This window comes from Marmota flaviventris, chromosome 8 (genome assembly GCF_047511675.1).
Source record: "Marmota flaviventris isolate mMarFla1 chromosome 8, mMarFla1.hap1, whole genome shotgun sequence".
NCBI classification, from domain to species: Eukaryota; Metazoa; Chordata; class Mammalia; order Rodentia; family Sciuridae; genus Marmota; species Marmota flaviventris.
In genome coordinates, this window is record NC_092505.1 from 1,419,712 (window position 1) to 1,442,070 (window position 22,359).

General features: G+C 52.1%; 1 protein-coding gene across 2 annotated transcripts in view; it reads right to left on the bottom strand.

Annotated features, from left to right (window-relative positions):
* The window catches only part of Slx9 (SLX9 ribosome biogenesis factor), a 42,177-nt gene extending 28,713 nt beyond the window's left edge, over positions 1–13,464 (bottom strand). The window contains exons 1-2 of one of the 2 annotated variants that reach the window (XM_027922235.3): positions 13,240–13,464; positions 7,257–7,365 (exon numbers count right to left, since the gene is read on the bottom strand). In XM_027922235.3, the coding sequence (XP_027778036.1) occupies positions 7,257–7,365; positions 13,240–13,383 (253 nt within the window). In that variant the 5' untranslated portion in view covers positions 13,384–13,464. The remainder of the gene's footprint in view (positions 1–7,256; positions 7,366–13,239) is intronic. The other variant, XM_027922234.3, reaches the window with a different exon arrangement.
* Between the last annotated feature and the right edge of the window lie 8,895 nt (positions 13,465–22,359).

Sequence of the window (22,359 nt, forward strand, 5' to 3'; positions counted from 1 at the left end):
AACACCAAAAATGGAAGGCGGTCTGGGAAAGAGGGAGACACGTGGTAAGGAGAGGCACAGCCTATTGCCCCAGGGACCCCAAGGCCTCTGGATACCTCAGCCAAGAAAAGGGGCCCCTCCACACCCATGGAGACGGCCTACTTGAAGGTCTGTAGGGCTCACCCTGTGGGGCCAGCACTCTCACACTCCAGCCACCAAGCTGGCCCTCAGGACAGAGGAAGAGTCAGCCTGCCACCTTCCGTCAGAATGCTGTTAGGTCCAACAGTCACCTACATGGCCCAGGGTGGGAGAGGGAGGGCACGCACCAGAGCCCTGGGGCCCAGTTGTAGCCAGCCAGAGGCAATTCCCCGGAGATGAGCTGCACTGTACAAAGGCCCTGAAAGGCATCTCAGGATCCCCCAAGGACCAGTGTGGCTGGGCTGGGTGGCACTGCAGTCAGGGGCAACTTCCCCCGAATCCTCCCAGACACCCAGGCAGGATCAGGACCTCAGGAATGCGGAGCCCCACTCCCCACACCAGGATACCAGTCTAGAACTCCAGCCCTTGTAACCCTCAAGGGTGGGCTACAGTGTGGGAAGCCCCTCTGAACAAACACCTTCCAGTCTTGATGCAGGGGGCTCTGGTAGTGACTTAGGCCTTGTCCCAGCTCAGATAGCAAGGCGTGGCTTCAGGTATAGGCATACCAGCTAGGGTTGAGTTACACTCACCTGCTCCCTTGTAATCCTACCCCTTCTGCCCTTTTTCTAAGAATAGTGTCCCCCCCCAAATAAAAGCTCACTTCTGAATGTGCCCCTGTCTCTCTCTTGTCAACCTCTAGTGACTTTTTCTTGCTCTCCCTTTTGGGGAGCTTGAGGCCAAGAGTCAGGGAAAGCCATCCTGAAGCTTGTGTAAAGTTAATTCATGTCTGTTTTACTTTGTGTCACCCCAAATTCACACAAGTGACCTTAGTTCAGCCGCCCACGCTGAATGGGCTAAGGGAGCCACAGACACAGACCACACTAGCAGAGCTTGTGAGGACGCAGCGCCTGACCCTTACTGAAGGCATTATATATATGCACTCTCCAAAGGACGCTGTGCAGCATGACCTCCAAGGCTTTGGCTGGCTGGCTGTCAGCTAGCCCTCGAAAGCACTTCTGCCATGGAGGAGATGGGGGAACCAGCTGAGCCACAGGAGCTAGGCAGAGGACAGGGAAGACCAGACAGGGTTGAAGGAGGTCACTGCCAGGCAGGGTGCAGTGGCAGCAAAGCTCCAGGACCCACAGGCTTTTGTGACCTGTCCACAGTGAGTACACAGTTCAGGTGAGCATAAGGATTCAGATTCCTCCGGAACCACCTGGCCTGGTTGTCTGCCTCCCTGGGTCCTCCCCAGAGGAGCAGGGAACCAGCATTTGCCGACCGTGTCTGGGCCTTTCTGGATACACAGGTAACCCCAGCAGCTATGAGGCAGGTCTGTCACCACCTTATGGACCACAGGACCGAGGGTGGACAGTGCCCTTGATCACAGGAGTTGTGAGCAACAGTTAGGCCTGGCCCCACTGGGCAGTCACAAAGCCCTCTCCTCTCTACTAGGCAGTCTCATCCACAGAACAGGATCACCGCCCGCTTGCCAATGGCAAGGACCACTTCACAACAATTAACTCATCTTAGCCTCAATAATCAGCAGAACTTAAGAGGTAAATGCCATGACCATCTCCAATAGAGGAGAAGCCCAACAGAGGGAAGAATCATCAGGTGTCTAGCCAAAGCCACTGGCTGGAGGGGAGCACAGCCCTGAGCCCCTCAACCATACCCAAGGCTCCTATCCCATGCCAAAACACAGTCACTGCTCTGACACTCTCTGACATGCTCAAGGGTTCCTGTAGTCCCACCCCAGGGCTGTCATAGGTGTAGATAGGGCTCCTTTGGGGCTGGGGTTGTGGCTCAGTGGTAGAGCACTTGCCTAGCATGTGTGAGGACTGGATTCTCAGCACTGCATACAAATAAAATAAAGCTTCAACAACAACTAAGAAAAAAAAAAACGTTTTTATAAAAGGGGGGCCTCTTTTGCACCCTGATGTCCTTAGAAAAGTAAGGAAGTACCTCTCTGGGTTTACTCCTGGAAAGTGACATTTGTGGTTGCTGTCTTCCAGGCTTAGGAATGTTAGAGTCTGTAAACAAGTCAAAATAACACCTGGCATTTTGCCAGGGGAATGTTAGAGTTCGTAAACAAGTCTGGATGGTGCCTGGCAAAATGCCAGAGGGAGTGGTTTGAGAAGTAACAAAAGCAAGCCATTAAGTGTGGAGATTCCTTATTGGTTGACTGATGTATCTAGTTTATGCTAATTAGATAAGCTGTGTGGAATGTATAAATACTGCTCCTGTCCTGCAATAAACGGCTCCTACTCCTGCTGTATCAACGTAAACAAGTTGTTCGTCACCCCCCGGTTATTTTGCTGCAGCCGGACTGCGGCAGATGGTGGCCCGTACGGGGAGCCCCGGGACACTCGGGGGTAAGTGACAAAAAAAGCTGCCTGTCCATAGATAGGACGGGAGCAAATCTGCTTGTCCCTAGGCAGATAGGGCGAGAGGAAAAATGACCATTTCGAGAAAATGGAGAAGATTGATACAGTATGTTTGTGTCTTGTTTTGTCTCAGTGTATTGTATTGTCTTTGTGATGAAAATATGGAAGGGGTGAGAAGTAAATTACTAAGGGAAGAAGACACCCCAGTGGAACCAAGAATAGTTAGGGCATGTGTTGATAAAAGCCCAAGAACTCTAGTCAGAAAGAAGAAAAAAGTTCAGAGGAGGAAGGATTATCAAGAAAGAAATTGTAAAAGGCTATTACTAAATACTTTTCGTTACCGGAGGGTGCGTGAAGCGGAGAGGCGGCTGCCGAGTGTGCAAGCCGGTCACAGCGCAGCAAGGATTTTCCAAGAGGCGGCGGCGACTGGCCCTTCCCTACCTCCTGGCCAGGGAGCTGGCTCTTCCACTGCCGTGAGCCCAAATCTAGACCTGACCTGGAGGCACAGTCTCGCAGGCTCTTGCTCCCTGTGCCCAGTAGCAGTTTGAGTCCGGAACACTCCCCAGGGCGATCTGGGGCTACCCGGACGCTACAGCCAGCAGAAGACGCTACCAGTGTCCCTGATGTTTGCTCATTTTCAATGCCAATAACTAAGCTACAATGGTTCTCCCATACCTGGAAGCTAATGAGTAATGCGCACTATTAAGGCTTATTTCAAATGCAAAAAAACCTTGAGATAATGTACTAAATTGTTCAGAAGGTTGTTTTCTTAGTGAAATGCTACAGGATTTTCTTTAGCCATCCAGAGTTCCTGCCTTCGTGCCGGTAAAGACCAAGGTGGAAGAATTTTCAGTGTTGCTGAAAACCGGACGAGACTTCGGATCAAGCTAGTTGCCTGCAGAACTTACCTGGACTGTGATTTAAGCTAGCTGCCTGCAGAACTTACCTGGACTGTGATTTACCTGGACTGTGAGTTAATCTATTGAGACACTACTTTACCTGGACTGAGACAACAAACTGTAATCTACAACAAATTGTAACTCTTTGTATCTTTGCTAACAGTGTCATTGCTGGTATAATTTTTCCAAGGGCTTCTTGCATGGAGCCATCAAGTGGCTTGGTATTGTGGCATTTTGTATCCTCCCTTTCTGTTTGTAGCAGGTTATTTATGGTGTTTCTGTAAAAACCACTATGGTCGTTATTTAAATCAAACAAAAGGGGGAAATGTTAGAGTCTGTAAACAAGTCAAAATAACACCTGGCATTTTGCCAGGGGAATGTTAGAGTTCGTAAACAAGTCTGGATGGTGCCTGGCAAAATGCCAGAGGGAGTGGTTTGAGAAGTAACAAAAGCAAGCCATTAAGTGTGGAGATTCCTTATTGGTTGACTGATGTATCTAGTTTATGCTAATTAGATAAGCTGTGTGGAATGTATAAATACTGCTCCTGTCCTGCAATAAACGGCTCCTACTCCTGCTGTATCAACGTAAACAAGTTGTTCGTCACCCCCCGGTTATTTTGCTGCAGCCGGACTGCGGCAAGGAAGCCAATGCCACCTGTCTCAGCTATGGTGACCTAGAACTGTCTGAAACACCTCAATTCAGTATGAAAGACAAGGTGACCCCAAGCGAATGCAAGTTCCCACGCCCCCTCTCTGCAGGGCAGGGCTGCTACTTCCTAGATACGTAATGAGCCTTGGTGGCTGCAAGGACCTCTCCACCAGGGAACCAGGAGGACCCAGTTGTGCATAGTTCAGACAAATCCAGAGGACTCCATGGGGCTCAGGATCTGTCCAGGAGACTGGGAGGTGGGAGGGGCTCTGAGGAGAATCCCAACCTCAGGGTCCCTGAAGAGTATGAAAAACAAGGTTGGGAGCCCTGAGGCAGGACTGGTGCTATGCATGCTAAGGGTGCCTGGTGATGCTGGTGCCTGCACAGAGCCATTCTCTCAGCAGGTGGGCACTCAGGCCTCTTCAAGTCAGGTGTCCCAAACTCACTGAGATGGTTCAGACCAGCGCAGTATTGTCAGCAGCCAAGGACCTGAAAACCACAGATGGCGGAGAGCCCCGCACTTGTCATGGATGACCAGAACTCAGTGGAGCTTGGTCAGCCTGAGCCCAGTGAATCCAGGGAGCTCAGGGCTACATTTCCCTCACACTCAGCCACAAGCCTTACTGTCCACCCAGGAGGGTGCTGCAGAGCCACAGAGAACATGCTGTAAATAGAGGCATTTCTCTCCTGCCCAGTGGCCCTCCTATGCCCCATGGACCTTTCTGGCAGGACCAGGGACACCATGTTGGGCAGGTGCACCCCAATGTGTAGGATAGCTCGAGAGGGACACACTACAGGGGCAGGAATTCCAGAGCCCAGTGGATCTCAGAGCACCCGGCACAGAAATGAGAAGACCATCTCTCTGCATAAGAGAACCGAGGCTGAATAAGCAGAGGGGTCCGAATGAAAGTGAACTTCACGTCCACCTGACATACAACAAAGCCTGTTTCACAGTTGGGAAGGGGTTGCTTTAAACAGTGCAGCAACACACAGGGAAGGGACTGGAAAGAAACCTGGCCGGAACTGCTGCTGGAGAGAATCAACCAGGCCGCCAAGGTGGCCAACTCTCTGCAGCAAATTTAAACACTCAAAAAGTTAATTGCATAAAACTATGAAGAGCTAGCCTCTACAATACATAAAGCACTCATTCAAATCTAAGGAAACTGACCAAAGTGGCCCCAAACACAGACAAACCTTCAGAGAATGAGTGAACACACAGGTCATGGAAGCAACCGTAGCTCCTAGGCTCCAGCCTCAGGCAGTCCTGGCTCACACTGCAGGCTGGGGCACAGGGCAGCTCCCACCAGAACTCCCGCAGGAGTGGGTTAGCAACACAGTCAGGGAACCACGGGGACAGGATGCAGCCCAGAAGCAAAGCCAACAGCTGCTGTCCACTCCAGGGAATGTGCCCTAAGACTCTGTAACAGGAGGAAGCCAAGACAGAAAGGACAGCAGGAGACTCAAACACCTGTCCCCAAGCAATCCTAAAGACCCAAAGCAACAAAACAGGTGAGACCCCTGGAGATCCACTGACATGCAACCCCACCTGAGTGCAGTTACAGCTTACAAGAGCTGCCCACAAGCAATAGATGCAAACCTCAAAAACTCACAGGAAAATCCCAGGAACTGTGTGTGTACTCACCCAGCAAGAGGTGTGGGGAGACCAACCTTACACGTGACTGAGTCACACTCCCCGGCTGGGTGCTGAGGCGCTCAGTCGCAGGAATATGGCAGAGCTTTCCCTACCCTTCTTGGGTGCGAGGGTCAGTGTCTAGTGCATGGGTGTGTCTTGCTACAGCCCCATGGGTTGAGCTACGCTCACCTGTTCCTTTGTAATATAACCCCTTGCCCTGTTTAGGATGGAATCTTCCATGGAAGTGCCTTGTGTGTGTCCCCTTCTCTTACTGTGCCCTTGGGTGTGGCCTACCCAGGTGTCAGTCAACCTGCTGACAGTGGACATCATGAAGATAGACTCAGCCCCCTGAAACCTGACCCCTTGCCTCATTTGAATAGCTTCTCCTCAATAAAAGGGGTCAGCACGTGCTCTTGCTCTCTCTCTTTCTGCGGACCCTTAAGGTCAGAGAGGCCGTCACGGCGACCCCAAAGAAAAAGGTATTTGTGTCTCTTGTGTGGTTATTTCGTGCAGCCCAGTTAGCCCAGTTTAACTGGAGTGACCCCTGAGCCTTTTAGTCGCAAGAACAGAAACCCGGCAAAGAGGTAAGAAAATTATGTGCAGATTCCATGGAGTGCTGGGAGACCACAAAGAATGACTGTCAGGGGCTGGGGCTGGACTCAGTGGTAGAGCACTTGCCTAGCACATGTGAGACACTGGGTTCAATTCTCAGCAGCACATTAAAATAAACAAAGGTCCACCAATAACTAACAAAATATTTTTAAAAAATGACTGTCAGAGTAGAAAACAAAAATGACAGCTACCTAAACACTGAAGATTAAAGTGTACAATGGGAGGGTTAAAAAAAGACCAGGGCAAACAACCCTGCCCAGAGGGGCTGTGTTCCAGTCACATCCACTGCCGGTCTCAGGGCTCTGCTATCCCAGGGCAGAGAACACCACTTAGGCATCTAAGAGGCTTCTCTCCAGAACACGTGGTGGTGGGTAGCCCCAGGCCCAGTGCCTCACCTCCCAAATGTGCAAGGCCACCCTCCACCCTGCAAGCCACAGCTCAAAACAGAAGCTTGGGCTAAAAAGGCTGCTTGGTCAGAAACAAAAGACACCAGGAGAATGCAATTAGCAAAATCCAAAATAGGGGGTATGTGACAATAAAAACAGCCTGCTGCCACATGATGAAAACAGCCAAGAGGAACAGCAGAGATGGAGGGAGGCAATGTGCAGCCCACAGCAGCACCTGACTTGTACAAGGAGTTTGCGTGAGACACTCAGGAAGCGGTAGTCATATGTGTGCAATACTGAGGAACTATACTGCCTATTTATCTAAGTTCATCTTCTTTTAAGAGCCCTTAAGAGTAGACACTAAAGAGCTTAGGAATGAAATGCTATGGAGTCTGGCACCGCTTCAAGATAGTTCCATACCTGTCTGCTGCAGGCGGTAACGGCCGTGTGTGCTTCCCATCACTGTTGTACTTTAGCTTCTTCAGACAGATCTTTCAACGGTACGGGTACCAAGGGTGACCTACAGGGCACCCAGATCCCTCCCTCCCTCCTGCACCTCCCGGGGCAGCCACGCACCTTTCCTGAGGGAGGCGAGGCTCGTCTGGTCCAGCTCCAGTGTCTGCACCAAAGCACTGGGGTCTATCTGGGTCTTGGCAAAGACGTCAGTGTGGATCAACGCCCAGTCCTAGCCCCCCAAAAAGAAAGAAGACATCAGGCTGGCTCCATGGTTTGAGAGGAAACATGTCCCCACTCTTGTCTGCCAGGGAGGACCTGGGTGTACCTGTCCCCAGAGCAGGCTGTGCCAGGCCACCACTTTGCCTCCGTCCACAGGCAGTCTCTGCTCCTGCTACGCCTCCCGACTACACTGCAAGGGGCAACTTCAGTGGGCAAAGCCTCACCAAGGAGCCAGTTCCCTCCAGCCCCTCACTCCCACTTCACAGGAGATTCTGCCCTCCAAGTCACTTCCAGCACACTGAAGGGGGAGGGACCCATGCCACCTGGCTCCTTCAAGACCCAAGCTCCATGACCTCAGGGACGCACCATAACCCCCAGGGAGGGTTCCCCTCTTGCAGAAGCTAAGGGCACTGAAGATGATGGCAGGTGGAAGAAGAGATGAAACCCAAACAGAAAATGTGTGCCCTGTGCTGTACCATCAGGGATGGGAAGCTGAGGTTGGAGCTCTGTACAGACAGAGCCTGTGGAAACAGTTCTCGGCTTCCTTTAGCCTCCCACATGATCTAGTCACTTCTCACAACTGCCTCTGGCCAACCAAGGGCAGCAGCACTGGGGAGAAGCACTGGAGGTGCAGCTGGATGGCAGAGCACATGTGCTTAGTATCTGGCAGGCCCTGAGCTCAACCCCAGCACATAGGCGTGCGCACACGCACACAGCACTTAGGTTCTGCCTGTGGATCTTTATTTCCTTACCAGCGCTCCCATGTCATGTGTTAGCTCTAAGCAAATCAGAATGCTTTTCTCCTGTCCCTGTGTCTTACATTGCCCCATCCAAAAAGCCCTAAGGTCAATGTTGCCTCCCCACCTGGCAGAGACAGAGACAGGAGGGAGGCAAGGCAGAACCAGCCAGCGCCAAGCAGGGGCAGGGCAGGACCACAGCTACCTGCGCTTCTCCCAAGGGTCGGAGGAAGTTGGCAAGGGAGGAGGAGAGGTCAGAGGGCTGCCCGAGAGGGAGCGGCCCCTGGGAGGGGAGGGCCTGGTGGGTGCCCTCGGGATCACCACATGCCCAGGTCTGTACCCACACTGGGACACTTTCCCAGAGTGCCACTTTGTATCTCATCACTGCACAGCTGCAGAGATTAACACATAGAATACTGACTTTATACTGTCTGGCTGTTCAAGGACAGGCAAACAGTATCAATGTAGAAATTAATAATCCTGCTTCCCTCTCTACTCCACATTAAAGTTCAATGACTGCATTCTTCATATATCCAAGCTCTATTTGTTAATTTTTCCTCCAAATATGCCTTTTTTTTTTTTTTTTTTTTGCTTTCTGCTGTTTTCTCACTGTGTGGCACAGGTGGCCTCCTGGGCTCAAGTGACCCGCCCAACTCAGTCTCCCAGTACCCTGTGCTGTCGTAACCGCTCCTCCCTCTCACTGGGCTCAGTGTCTAACATTTTCAGAAACACTTTCAGGCTCCATGGCCCACTCTGACGTCACATGTCATGTTCCGGCTTCCTGCTCAACTCACTCATGTGCGTCACTTCCTTCTCCCTGAGGTTAATCTTGTGTCCAGCAGGATTTGACCTGCTGCTAGAATCTCACAAGCCTGGCTAGCACAGGGGGAAAGCCAGAGCCACAGGGGAGATGTGGCCTGGACAGGCCAGTAGGGTGAGAGAGACTCCCCACAGCAACCATCTCAGCACAGGAAACTGTCCCCTCACAGGGCCTCTGGCCAAATCCTCTCCACCCTCACCTCACAGAAATGACCCAGGATCTAGGGCTGGGACCTCGGTGGAAAGGAGGGGCAGGTGCCAGTGTGCCCTCCCCTACCTCCTCTGTCCCATGCTGCCCAGGCAGGGCAGGCCAGAGAACCAGGCTCCCACCCCTGGCCACCCTGGAACAGAAGCTCCACACCAAGCAGGCTGCTCAGTCCTGATCAGCCCCAGCCCAATTCACCAGCAGGCCCAAGAGAGACTAGAAAGCACCTTCCACTTCCCTCTAGGAGACAGGGTGTCACCTGAGAGACACTCATGCTGCTCCTGCCCTACTCCTCAAGCCCCATCAGAGATCCTGTCAGGAAGAGGTAGACCATAAGAAGGGAAAGAGACCTTGGCAGGATGAGGACAGGGCCTCCGGGCTCCCAGAGATCAGCAGCACCAGCTAAACAGAGTGGGCCAAGGTTTAACAGAGGCCAGGGACAGGGACGCCAAGAGCCCTCTGGACACAGCCAAGAGAGGGTCCAGGCTGCAGTCACAGCAGACAGGGGCACTAGAAAGCAGGGGCCCAATGGCAGAGGGACTGGAGCACAGCCTGAGAGAGCACCTGCTGACCCAGAGCAGCTGCCAGGATGAGCATTCCTGGCCACCAGGACACCGGAGGCTTCAGCACACCCAGGCTGCACCCTCCTGGCAATCAGCCGAGGGAATTCCCAGGCCACCAGTCCTCGGCCACAGGAGGGTCAAAAATGTAAACATCCTGAGCTGTGACAGCAATCTCCAAGCCACAGATGCAGGGCCCAGGGCAGAACCTCAGCAGGCCAAGAGGGCTGAAGAAGAATCTCTGACACCTGGGGGCTTACACTAAGCCCAAGGGCCTGGCCAAAATACAAAACAGAAAAAATATCAGAGGCTGCACACGGACAGGGAGAACAGATAGAGCTCCCCGTGTTCAAGTCAGAACAACAAGCAAAATGACCGAGCAGACGTCATCAAAATGATACACAAAGAATGATACACCCAATACAGAAAAGCATGATCCAAGCCCCAGAAACTGCATGAAACACCACCATGTACATCAACATAGATATGACTCAAGTCCTCGAAGGAGAGATGAGACAGACAGAAAAAATATTCAACCAAATAAGGGTGGAAAACAGAAGCAGGGGTGCACCCCTGTGATCCAGACTCTGAAGCTGAGCAGCAGAATGCAAGCTCAAGCCTATACTGGGCACCTCAGCGAGACCCTGTCACAAGATAAAAAATAAAGGGCTGAGAGTGTAGCTCAGTGGTAAAGCATCCCTGGGTTCAATCCCCAGGACTGTCAAGAAAGAAAGCCAGACAGACAGACAGACTGAAAGCCTGCTGAACTGGACTTTGGAAAGAATTAACTTCAATGAACACCAAGTATGATAAATGAACTCCAAAGAGAACAATGCAAAGAGATACACCAAGACACATCACAATCAAAAAGCTTAAAGGCAAAGACAAAGGCAAATAAAAATATGGAAAACAATAAAAGAAAAAAGACACATCTTATACATGATTCTAACAGCAAACTCCTCGTCAGAAACAACAGAGGCCAGGAAGCCTGGAATCACACATTCCAGTGCTAAAAGATTAAAATGTCAACCAAGAACATGTCCAGAAAAACTATCCTTCAGAAACACAAGCAAAATGAAGACATCCCTAGATCAACCATGGCTCAGAGAATCTGTTCCTTGTAAGAAGTGCTAAGAAGGCCGGGCATGGTGGTGCACACCTGCAATCCCAGTGGCTGGGGAGGCTGAGGCAGGAGGGTTGTGAGTTCAAAGCCAGCCTCTGCAAACAACTAAAGCGCTAAGCAACTCAGTGAGACCCTGTCTCTAAATAAAATACAAAATAGGAGGGATGTGGCTCAGTAGTTGGGTGCCCCTGAGTTCAACCCCCAGTACCCCCACCTTCCCCAAAAAAGAAGTGCTAAGAAGTTTCTGAAGGTGAAAGCAAATGGTTACAGAGTAATTCAAACCCACAACAACACCAGGAGCACTGGAAGGCAGGCATGTAAACACAAGGGTGATTCAATAACTCACAGTTAGGCTTGTGACACTCACAGACACACCTTCCACAATAATACCACAACGAGGGTGGAAGGAGCAGAGCCACCAGAGGAAAGACCATGCCACTGAAATTAGTATAAACCGGAAGCCTGTTTCTCCGTTGTAAGCCTTAGATCAACCACTAAGAACATCCATGGAAAACCCACAGAGAACATCGCAGATCAGTAACAAGCATGTCCTGGAGTTCCAGCCAGAGCAATTAAGTAAAAGAAATAAAAGGCATCTGTACTGGAAAGGAAAAAGTGAAACTACCTTCTCATAGATGAGAACAACTTGTACAGAGAAATTCCTAAGTAATCCACAAAAATTATAAACAAGTTCAGTAAGGTTCCAAGATACAAGAGCAATATGCAAAATTCAACTCTATTTCTACACATGAATAATCCAAAAAGGAAAATAAGAAAACAATTAACAATGAGATTCAATGGACCCAACCTCACACCACACATGAAATTAAATTAGACCAAAGACCTAAAATGTTTAACAGCTGAAATATAAATTATAAAGTCATAGATGTAAATCTGTGTCTTGGCTAAAGCAATAGTTTCTTACATGAATCAAAAGCAGAAGCAACGAAGAATAAAGCCTCTGAACTTCCATGAAAACTAGAAACTTTTGTGCTTCCAAGAATAGAATCAACAGAGGGAAAAAAAAAGAGAGAGAGAGAGAGAATTGGAAAAGAAAATCTGCAAACTTATCTAATAGGGATATATTACCCAGAACATTCAATGAATTCTTATAACTCAACAACTAAAGGACAAACAATCCAAATTAAAATCAGGTAAAAGACTATAAACAGATACTTCTCCAAAGTTCCACAAATAGCCAACAAATTCATGAAAACTTCATCACCATTAGCCCTTGGAGAAATCCAAATCAAACGATGACAAGAGACCACTTCACATACAGCAAATTTCTAACAGAGAAGATACCAAGGGTTAAGGACGTGGGGACAGCCAGTGGGGACCCGAAATGGGGAAACCACTGAAGTAAATAATCTGGCAATTTTTTGAAAGAGCTAAAGTTACTATATGACCCTGCAATTCCCCTCCATAGGTCCACAGAAATATCTGTACATGAGTGTTCACAGGAGTGTAATTCACGGCAGCTAAAAACTGGAAACCAGAACAGCATAAACTTACTAATGGACAAAGTGCAGCACGTTTGGGATGCCTGTACGTGGAATATCATTAGTCCTAAAAAGAATAAAGAAATTAACACTACCAAAAGAATGCTTCAAGGATGAACCTCAGGAACACGTAAATGAAAGAAGGCACAAAGCCTCAGGAAAAACAAGGCGCTAAGCAACTCAATGAGACCCTGGCTCTAAATAAAAATACGAAAAACAGGGCTGGTGGTGTGGCTCCCTGGTGGTGTGGAGTTCCCCTGAGTTCAATCCCCAGTAAACCACTCGACCCAAAAAAGAAAGAAGCCACACAGTACATTACAGTACTACTTCACATGTATGAACAGGCGCATCTAGAGAAAGACGCAGGCGGGCGGCGGGGTGACTGAGGGGCCTCAAAGGTCCCGGAATCTCCAGTAAGGGTCACGTAGGACGGTGCGGTTCCGGGCTAGAACACAGTCCTGCCGCTCGGCCGCTCACGACATGTTTGTTGACATCTTGGTCCGGAGGACTGGAGCTAAGGATGCTCACAACCGAGCCTCGTCCGCAGACCTCTTTTCTTTTAAATTCTGAGACAGGGTCTCCCTAAGCTGCTGAAGCTCGTCTGGAGCTGGCCTCTGCTCCGGGGCCAGGCTCAGCGGACCTTCTCCTCCCTGCTCCTCCCCTCCCGGCACTCACCCCTCCAAGGGACCGCACCTAAGATCTCAGAAAAGGCGCTCCCAGGTCAACACGTGAACCTCAACCCAACAGAGAGCCCGGGGACAGGGCCTTCGGGTCACCTCCGGAGGGGGAGATGCGGACGGGCCTGGCAACGCCGGGGCCCGCCCAGCCCGGGGCCCGCCCGAGGCGGCGGCCGCGCTCCCCGGAGCCCCGCAGGGTCGGAGGCTGCCCGGCCCGCCGCACGCGCGGCGCCCGCCCCGGACCCTCCCGGGCCGCCTCACCTTTGCCCCCGCGACACCGGCCGAGGCGGGCGGCAGGGTCACCTCCGGGCGCGGGACGGGGGGCGCGGGGCCGGGCGCAGCCTCCCCCTTGGGCCGCACTGCGGCCTGGTGCACACGGGCTCGCAGCCCCCTCACTTTGCCCATCTTGCCCGCGCCGCCGCACACACGGAAGAGCCTCCCGGAAGCCGTCCAGTTGCGCTAGCCGCCGGTCAGAAACGCGCTCCGCATCCACCGGGTTCCGCGCCTGCCTCCCGGAAGCGCCGCCCTCTCCGGCGCGCGTGCGCAGTGCTGCCGCCTGCTGGCGGGAATGCGGCGCCTCCGGGCGGCGCTGGAGGGAGCTGTGGCAAATACTTGCAAAGACCCCTGGGGCGATGGAAGGAGCAAAGGCCTCCGGTGCGTGAAGGAGAAATGGCCTTTCTCTAGGGAAGGCCTGGGACCGAGCAGGTGCCTCTGGCCCGGGCCAGGCCGCGATGGTGGAGCAGGTCCTTTTGACTTGGCATTGACCTCTTTGTGTACACTCCTGCATTTAGTCGTTAGAATAGTTCCCTGAAAGTGGATATTACGGGTCAGCTTAAAAGGGAACTGTCAGATCGCTGGCGGTGACTTAGGAACAAAGCACCAAGCAGCCCTCACCGTGAAAGAAACATCAGTCAGCACTGACGGAACTGCCCGTCCATCAGCGGGGCCTCCTGGCCAGGCCCCGCTCTCAGCCAGTTCCCCTGCCAACTCCGTGGGACAGGGGACTCGAAAAATCATTCTTCCTGTCCCAAGCCCTTCCCCTCCTGCCATAAGCCCCGTAGAGCCCCCACGAGGTTCCTCCTCAGACCTGTCCACTTTGTTGGTCTGGTCGAGTTCTGCCCGGGAGTGAGTCTCAAGTCTCAATCAAGCCTCCTTCAGCGGCCTTTTAAAAATCTGCCTCCTCTTGGTTGCCGCCTTGCCTGACCTTACAGGAAGGAGGCCAGCACTTTGCCTTCCAGGGCAGTGCGTCCAGTGCGCAGCCCACCCAGCAGGGGTGACTAGAAAACCAGACCAGCCTCAGCTGTACAGCTCCCTTGGACACACAAAGCTGACCTATCTAGAATACAACAAGAAAACAGGCCGTGTTTTAGGCCACAAAGCAAGGGGTGGAGCCTAGGCCCAGCCAAGGTGGCCGTGGTGACTGTCCATCAGGGAACAGGGAGTGTTAGGACCCGGCCAGACACGAACTCCACCGATGAGTCAGAACCCCTTTATTCAGGACTGAAGTCGTGGTTCAGGTGGACCCACTGTCCTGTTGGAAATGAGCCACTGAAGGAAGGAGGGACTAGGCTTATATAGGTTGGTGAGTGTATCAGTCTGGGCACTCAGGAATGTGGGGTCTGCTTTATAGATCCACGAATGTCAGTTTGAGCCCTCAGGAATTTGAGTTTGGGGGTTGGGGCCCGTGGTCAGCATCTGGAGAGGATTTACTTTGGGAACGATTCATGCTTGCCAGAGACTATCTTTCAGGTTTGAAGAGACACCTTCTCCCCACCTCAGCCAGCACCTGGGGAGGATCTATTCGGGGGTAGATGAAAGCTATCAATGTCTGGCTTTCTTTTTTGCTCCCTTTTCCCAGGCCTCACTGTTTGGAGGTTTGTCATTTTCCGTATCTTTTACATGGGAACTTTCACCTCCTGGCTCCAGACAGAAGAGGGGACACCAGGACAACCCTGTTGGACCTGCCTCTTCCCCTGAGTGATCCTCAGGTCAAAGTAGCACCTCTGCGGCCCTCAACACCAGCAGGAAAGTTCTGAGGGGTATTGCAGTGGGAGTCTTCCTGCCCCTCACCCCAGTCCTTAGTTCCCTCCCGGTCTTAACTCAGATTATTGGCTTCCTATTTGCTTTCTAGAAACTTCCAAACAAAAAGAACTGTACTGATGACAATAAATTTTTCATTTTCCTGACGTCACATTGATACCACCAGTTATACTGGTGACAAGTTCTGCTTCCTCACATGAAATCTGAACATTAGTGAAGCACACCAAGGCAAGCACATGAAGCAGGGTTTATTTAAAAAGGGGTCACATAGACTTCTCCCTGGAGGGAGGAGAGGGGCACAGCTGGTGTCCTGGTATCCCAAGAAGTGAGGTGTTGTCACAATAGCAAACGTTGGGACTTACACAGTCGAGGGAGAGAAATAAAGAATGTCTACACGCTTCTGCCCTTTTCGATGCTTTATTCACTCCATACAATTTCACACTATAGGTTCTTAATCAAGAAAACAACAATCCTTAACTCTGGGCATGGCAATAGACATAATCAATTCACAGCAAACAATTCTAGATTAATTGTAAGCACTGCAAACACACTTAATCATGACAGCTCATAACAGACTGCCGCAGTCTGGCTGGGCACAAAATAACCGAGCCGCCACAAAGTCTTGTAGGTTCAAACAGCAACCCTTTATTCCCGAACTCTCACCGGCACTCTACACATACTTCCCGGGAACACACACACTCCACCGGGCTCTGTGTGCCAATTCTCCCAGAACCCTGCAAGAACTCAAGGGGAACTCCAAAGTAGCGGGCGACAGGAGTTCCAAAGTAGCGAGGCAGCAAGATCCGCCCTAATCCCTGAGCCGCCCTCTTCCTGAGCAGGGTCACCTTTCAACCATTCCCTCTGGCAAAAATGCCAGGCGTCGTCCGACTAAACTGTGGCTCTCAACAACAGACATTCCCTCTGCATGCTAAGCTCAAAAGTCTTCAGCCTTAGGCTTTATGTCCAGCAGATGCACACTCACTCAGACCACGGTGACCAGGTCTGGAACCAAGGCAGGCTTTTCCTGGTGTGGAGTGGACGCCCAGTTGAGGAGGGGTCGTAGGGAGGAGTTGCAGCTCTCACCAAGGTCCAGATGAGACTGTAGAATGTGAAAGTGGTGAGGATCAGGCGGAGGCTCGGGAAATGATGACAAGTGATGGGATGTCAGGTCCTCAGCAGGCTCTCCAGCTCGAGGGCATCCTGGTTTTGGCTGGCTGAATCCCTGTTCATCAGCTCTATTATTTATACTAAATTTTCAGGCTTTTGACCCCCCTGTCAATCCTTGTCAGCTACCACTGGATTTCTCAGTGACATCATTTACCTGGGGTCAGAAACGTCTGGTCTGGTGGTCTCCACCCTGATCTTCTCGCCTTTCCCTCTTATCAAGCGAGCACAGCCTGCCAGGGGCTTCCCTCTGTTTATCAGGGTAAGGGGAGGTGACTGGAGGGCTCTGTGGGTGTGCCTGGTGAGACTGCAGGTTTCAAACTGGAGTTTTAAGATGGAGTTGCTCGGGCTCAGGCCTCAGGCCATCCTCACAGGTGTTCTTTTTATATATTCCAGGCTTCCTTTGTACTCCTGCCCTCTCCCCTTATCTTTCTCCTTCCTGACTAGGCCCAGGAATGCTCCCCAGACGGCCAAAAGGTGGGACACCAGTGGGCTGAAGGGAGAAGGGCAGGGTGGAGCAGCCCAGGACACAAAGGAGGAGCAATTCTGGGACAGGTGACCTTAGCAACAGGTTGGAGCAGGCCAGGTTACCTTGATAAGTGTGGAGGGAGGGCTCTGAAGGAATCAACGTTTCAGTCCCTCAGGGGACAGTCTCCAACTTGCTGGACTCACTCAAAATTGGCCTCCTTGATTGGACCTGACTCAATTTACCTATCTACACTGACTGCCTGTCTAATTCTGGCTTCAACATCAGTCCGCTCTCTCTACACTGTTCTCCTTCCATGAAATAGAGGGCCCCCTATGTGTCCCCATGGCTCCGGGCAGTGCCAGGGACCTCTGTACTGAAAGCTCCAAGTCTCCTCTGACCCCTGGGCCACTGTCTGTGACAACTCTCCCTCACGATCTGGTATTCTGCTCTTTCAATTCAGTGGGGAAAGTCTTGGTGTAGTTATTAGGTATGGAAAATGACAAACCCCAAAATAGTGTGGCCTGGGAACAGGGAGTACAGAGAAGGGAGCACCCTGATGGCATTGATTCTTTGCCAGTGACAGATCAATCCCAAGAAAAGAAGCATTTATCCTCACCCAAATAAGTCCTTTCCCAGAGACAGTACATGGGGACCCTGAAGGGAAAGAGATAAGCTCTGAATGCTGACCCCAGACCCTTCATTCTTCTCCAAGTAAAAATATTGCCCAGTAACAACAAATTTTCCCTAAACTCTCTCAAACCTGTTTCCTGAATGCCCAAACTGACCGCTGTCCCTAGACCCTTCCTGTGAGGATGGCCTGAGGCCTGAGCCCAAGCAACTCCACTTTAAAACTCCAGTTTGAAACCTGCAGTCTCACCAGGCACACCCACAGAGCCCTCCAGTGTGGCCCTCAGGCACCAATAGGTCACTTCCCCCACCCTGACATCAGAGTGAAGTCTCTGGCAGGCTGTCCTCGCCCAATAAGGGGGAAAGGAAAGGCGGCCGTTAAGAGGGAAAGGCGAAAAGATCAGAGTGGGAACCAGCAGACCAGATGCTTTAACCCAGGACAAATGACGTCACTGAGAGACCCCCTTGGCAGCTGATAAGGATTGAAAGGAGGGTCAAAAGTGAAAGGAAAGTGACCACAACACTCAGAGTGACCAAGAGATCTTTATTGCAGCAGTGCAACAGAGGAGAAAAGAGAGAAAGAGAAGGGGGGGGGGGCGGCTAGGGAAGGCTTTTATAGCCCTTCTGCTGTGCTGCCTAAATCTAACAGGGTCTCTGGGTTTGCAAGCTGCCTTGTTGGCACAAGGGGGTTAAGTGCTCGGCCTTGAGAGACAGGCTGAGTATTCAGCCTTGAGCAGGGGCTTGGGCATTTGCGCTTGAGGCAAACAGATGATAAAGAACCAGACAGAGGGTTTGAGTGGCCAGGTCATCCTGCAGCTAACTTTGTTTGGCATGACCTGCAGACAACTTATTCAGCCTGTCCTGCACCTAACAAAAAGCCCCAAAATTTGATATAAATATTGGAGCAAATGAACGGACTTTCAGCCAGTCAACACTGATGCCCTCATGCTGGAGAACCTGATGAGGACCTGGACTGACATCCCAACTCTTCTCCTCCTTTGCCTGATTTTCAGCATCTTCCTCATGATAAACCCAGACTAATTCCCTCTTACGATTGGGAGCCATCTCGCCACAAAGGCATGAAAAGTCAATTTTGGCTTCACTATAAATTACTGCGATTTCTAAACTTGCTTGGAATGCCTGCCCATGCCTTGAACTCCCCCATGCCTGGCTTTCCCTGACCAGATAGCCACCCGCTCTGAAATTTTAGTGGCACCTTATAAATTCTGGCTTTCCCCAGCCAGATAACGACACTCTTTGAAGCTCTCATGGCACCTCATAAATTCTGATATTGGGATCTGAATTCACTCCCTAAGTGCTGGACCAGCATTAGCCAGCCTTTGTGTTATGCTTGTCAAAATCCTGTTATCTGTAAGTTCTCAAGACAATTCCCTCCCCCTTTTTGCAACTTTCTGTGCTATAAAACTGTGCTCCTAGAGAGCTGTGGTGTTGTCTTCTGTTCCCACTGGTTTCGGGAGAGACAGTCCCAGCCCCGGCCGGTCAGAATTACAAGCTTGCTTTAATTTGATTTTAATTGGAGTCAGCGGTCTTTTCTTTGCATCGTGGTTTAACACCTCATTGCTCTCAAATGCTACAGCCAAATCTTGACCCTGCTGAGAGCTGCAACTTCTCCCTATGACCCTCTCCTCAGCCAGCCATCAGTTCCACCCAGGAGAAGCCTACCTTGGTTCCTGACCTGATCACCGTGGTCTGAGTGAGTGTGCATCTGCTGGACTTGAAGCCTAAGACTTGAGACTTCTGATCTGACACTTGAGCTTTGCATGCAGAGGGAATGCCTGTCATGATGAAGAGTGTTTGCAGTGCTTAGAATCAATCTAGAATTGTTTGCTGTGAATTGGTTATTGAAAGGCAAGTGACTCACCGAAGATGGAAATTAACCAGGACATTTTATTGGGGGGCTGCCCAAAGGGGAAGAACAGAAGAGGACAAAAGCAGCAGCATGAGCCTGCGAGCCTCAATTTCAGAAGGGTGGCCTTGGCGACGTGGAGGGTGCTGATCGGCAGGGTGACTCAGGAACGGGAGAGCAGACACTGTGTCCTGGTCAGAAAACTTTTGACTTTGGCGCCCTTCAGGGAGGAGGTGGAGGGGTAAGGGCTCATATGATGTTCTTCTTGAGACGGGAATCTAACTTCAGCAGGGAGAAACCAGAAAGCCAAAAGGCAAGTCTCCCACACACCCAACAATTATTAGGGGCCTAGCATTAGGATTGTCGTTTTCTTGATCAAGAACCTATAGAGTGGGCTGGGATGTGGCTCAAGCGGTAGCGCGCTAGCCTGGCATGCGCGGGGCGCTAGGTTTGATCCTCAACGCCACATAAAAATAAACTAAAGATATTGTGTCCACCTAAAAAAACTAAAAAATAAATATTTTTAAAAAATAACCTATAGAATAAAATTGTATTGAGTGATTTGAGTGAATAAAGCATTGACTAGGGCAGAAGCACATAGACATTCTTTATTTCTCCCCCTGGACTGTGTAAGTCACACCTTTTGCCCATCGCTACACCTCCCCATCTCTCCGGTAGGAGATTTCTAATGCCCAAACTGACAAGCTCATTAATTAAGCACCTCTCAGTATAACTTATAAGTTATATCATACCCTCCTTTGTCCAGGGACTCATTTTCCACCAGGAGAGTGGTCCATTCCCATGGGTGTAATCCTGTTCCTGAGTAAAAGACTGAGATGCTCTGTGAAGTTTGTGTCTGGCCTGGTCCTTTTGTGCTAACAGTAGGGAGAGAGAGTCAGACAAGGTCGCTGTGGGTGTGCAGGGCTTTGAATCTGTCCAGAACTGGGCCAGGTGGTAGCCTGCTGCCTCCTCTGCGGCTGCTGATAAAGGGGCCCAAGGAAATCATGGATGCCCATGGAGCAGTCTGCTTAGGAGAGGAGATCCACCGGGGTCCCAAGGCAGGGGACACGGCAGGAGCTGCAGCTCCGCGCAGAGCCATGTTGGGCTTGGGGCTCACGGCACACAGGGTGCCTCCACTCAGAGGGATGCCTTCTGCCCACTCCCGCTCCTGGAGTGGTGGGTGCTGGTGCCAGATCAGTAAGAAACTTGATTCAGAAACGCTTCCCAGCAAGCCACCTCTGACCTGCGTCTGCCCTAGGACCACCAACTTGAGAGAGGATGCTGCCCTGCTGCTGAGCCCTGTCTGCTGCCTGCTTCCTCCTTGTGGCCTGGTCTACCTGGCCTCCACAGCTGTCCCCGCAGGCCTCTGCCCTGAAGGCTTTGCAGGAGGGCGGGGGCTCTCTGGACCCTGGACTTGGACTGCAGCGCGTGCCCTGCACAGGAATTGCCCCTATCACAGGAGTTCCGGGAATTTCCTCGTCTCTGACTTTTTGCTTCAGCGATAAAGCCAGAAATCGCAAGCCTGGGTGTGAAGGAGAAGGGGGTGACCAGATGCCCTGGGAGCAGGGAGCCCTGGCCTTCCCATGGCCTCCCCAGCTACAAACCGGCTTTGGATACCCCGGGGATAAACACCCTCCTTGGGCGCAAACTAATTTTTCTGTTGATGCGCCAGCGAATGTGCCCACATTTCCGTCTGAACCCTGCTCGGGCCCCTTTTCTCCCCAGAGCGGCCCCGGGCCACACCACCCTAGAGGAGGCGCCTGGCGGCCAGCTCCAGCCCCGCCGCGCTCCGCCTGGTCTGGCCCCGGCCTGCGGGTGCTGCTCCTGCCGCCGGGGGCGCTCGCGCCCCGCCGCGCTCGGGACTCCCCGCGCTCCTCGCCTGGCTGCTCCTCCCGCCCAGGGCCGCGGGCAGCTCCGCCGAGTGCTGCTCAAGGCCAGCGGCCCAGAGGGCCCAAGCGCCCCTTCCACCTGCCGGGTTCCAGGCTTCCCCTCCCGGAGAGCAGCGCCCAGCGGGCTGCGGGCTGCGGGCTGAAGACAGGCCCCGGGCCCGTCTCTCTTTCCCGGGAGGAAGGCTCCCATCCACCCCCAGGGGTCAGCCAGGCTTGGAGAGTGGGTTTCCTGCTCCGCCTCCGGCCTCAGGAGACTTGGCCAAGGCCCGGCCTTCCCGAGCTTGCTTCCCCATCTACAAGGGGCTTCAAGGAGGGTCTTTGAGGACCCACGAGTAAGCCCCAGGAAGCCTCTCCAGCAGCAGCGAGCTCAGTAGACTTGGATGGGAAGTGGCACCCTCAGAGTGGGCACTGCTAGCAGATGCCCAGGTCCTCCCCTGCTGCAGCCGGCAGGGAGCAAAGTCCTGCTCAGGGCAGGGGTCAGCCTCTCCCTGGCCCCTTCTTTGGGACCAACTGGCAAGCCAGAGGAAGCTGCTCTGGGAAGCGAGGGCATGTAAACCGCAGGTTATGGTGACCAGACCTGCTCCCCACATGTTGAAGTCTGAACATTGGAGAAGCACGTGGAGGCAAGCATGTGAAGCAGGGCTTATTTAAAAAGGGGTCACATAGACTCCTCCCCGGAGGGAGAAGGGGCCATAGCTGGTGTCCTGGTATCCCAAGATCCGAGGTGTTCCGCCGTTTTATACGTCCTAGGCTTCCTGTGTTCTGCCCTCTTCCCCTCTCTCTCTCCTTCCTGTGGACGTGACTAGGCCCAGGAATGCTCCGTGGGATGGCCAAAGGTGGGAGCCAGGTGGGCTGAAGGGGGAAGGGCAGGTGGAGCAGCCCAGGACACACCATTAACAACCTGTGGCTCCCAGTGGGGGGGGGGGGGCGATTCCTGGGACAGGCTACCTTGGCAACAGGTTGGAACAGGGACAGGTTCTTTTTTTTTTTTTAATATTTACTTTTTAGTTGTAGTTGGACACAATACCTTTATTTTATTTATTTATTTTTTTAGTGTGGTGCTGAGGATCGAACCCTGGGCCCCCCACTTGTGAGGCGGGCGCTCTACCACTGAGCTACACCCCAGTCCCAAGGACAGGTTCTTGATGAGGGTGGAGGGAGAGCTCTGAAGGAATTAGCCTTTCAGTCCCTCAGGGGACAGTCTCCAACTTGCTGGACTCACTCAAAACTGGCCTCCTTGATGACCTGACTGGATTTACCCATCTACACTGACTGCCTCTTCTGGCTTCACAGCAGCCTCCAGGGTCAGCTGCCCAGGCCTGCCC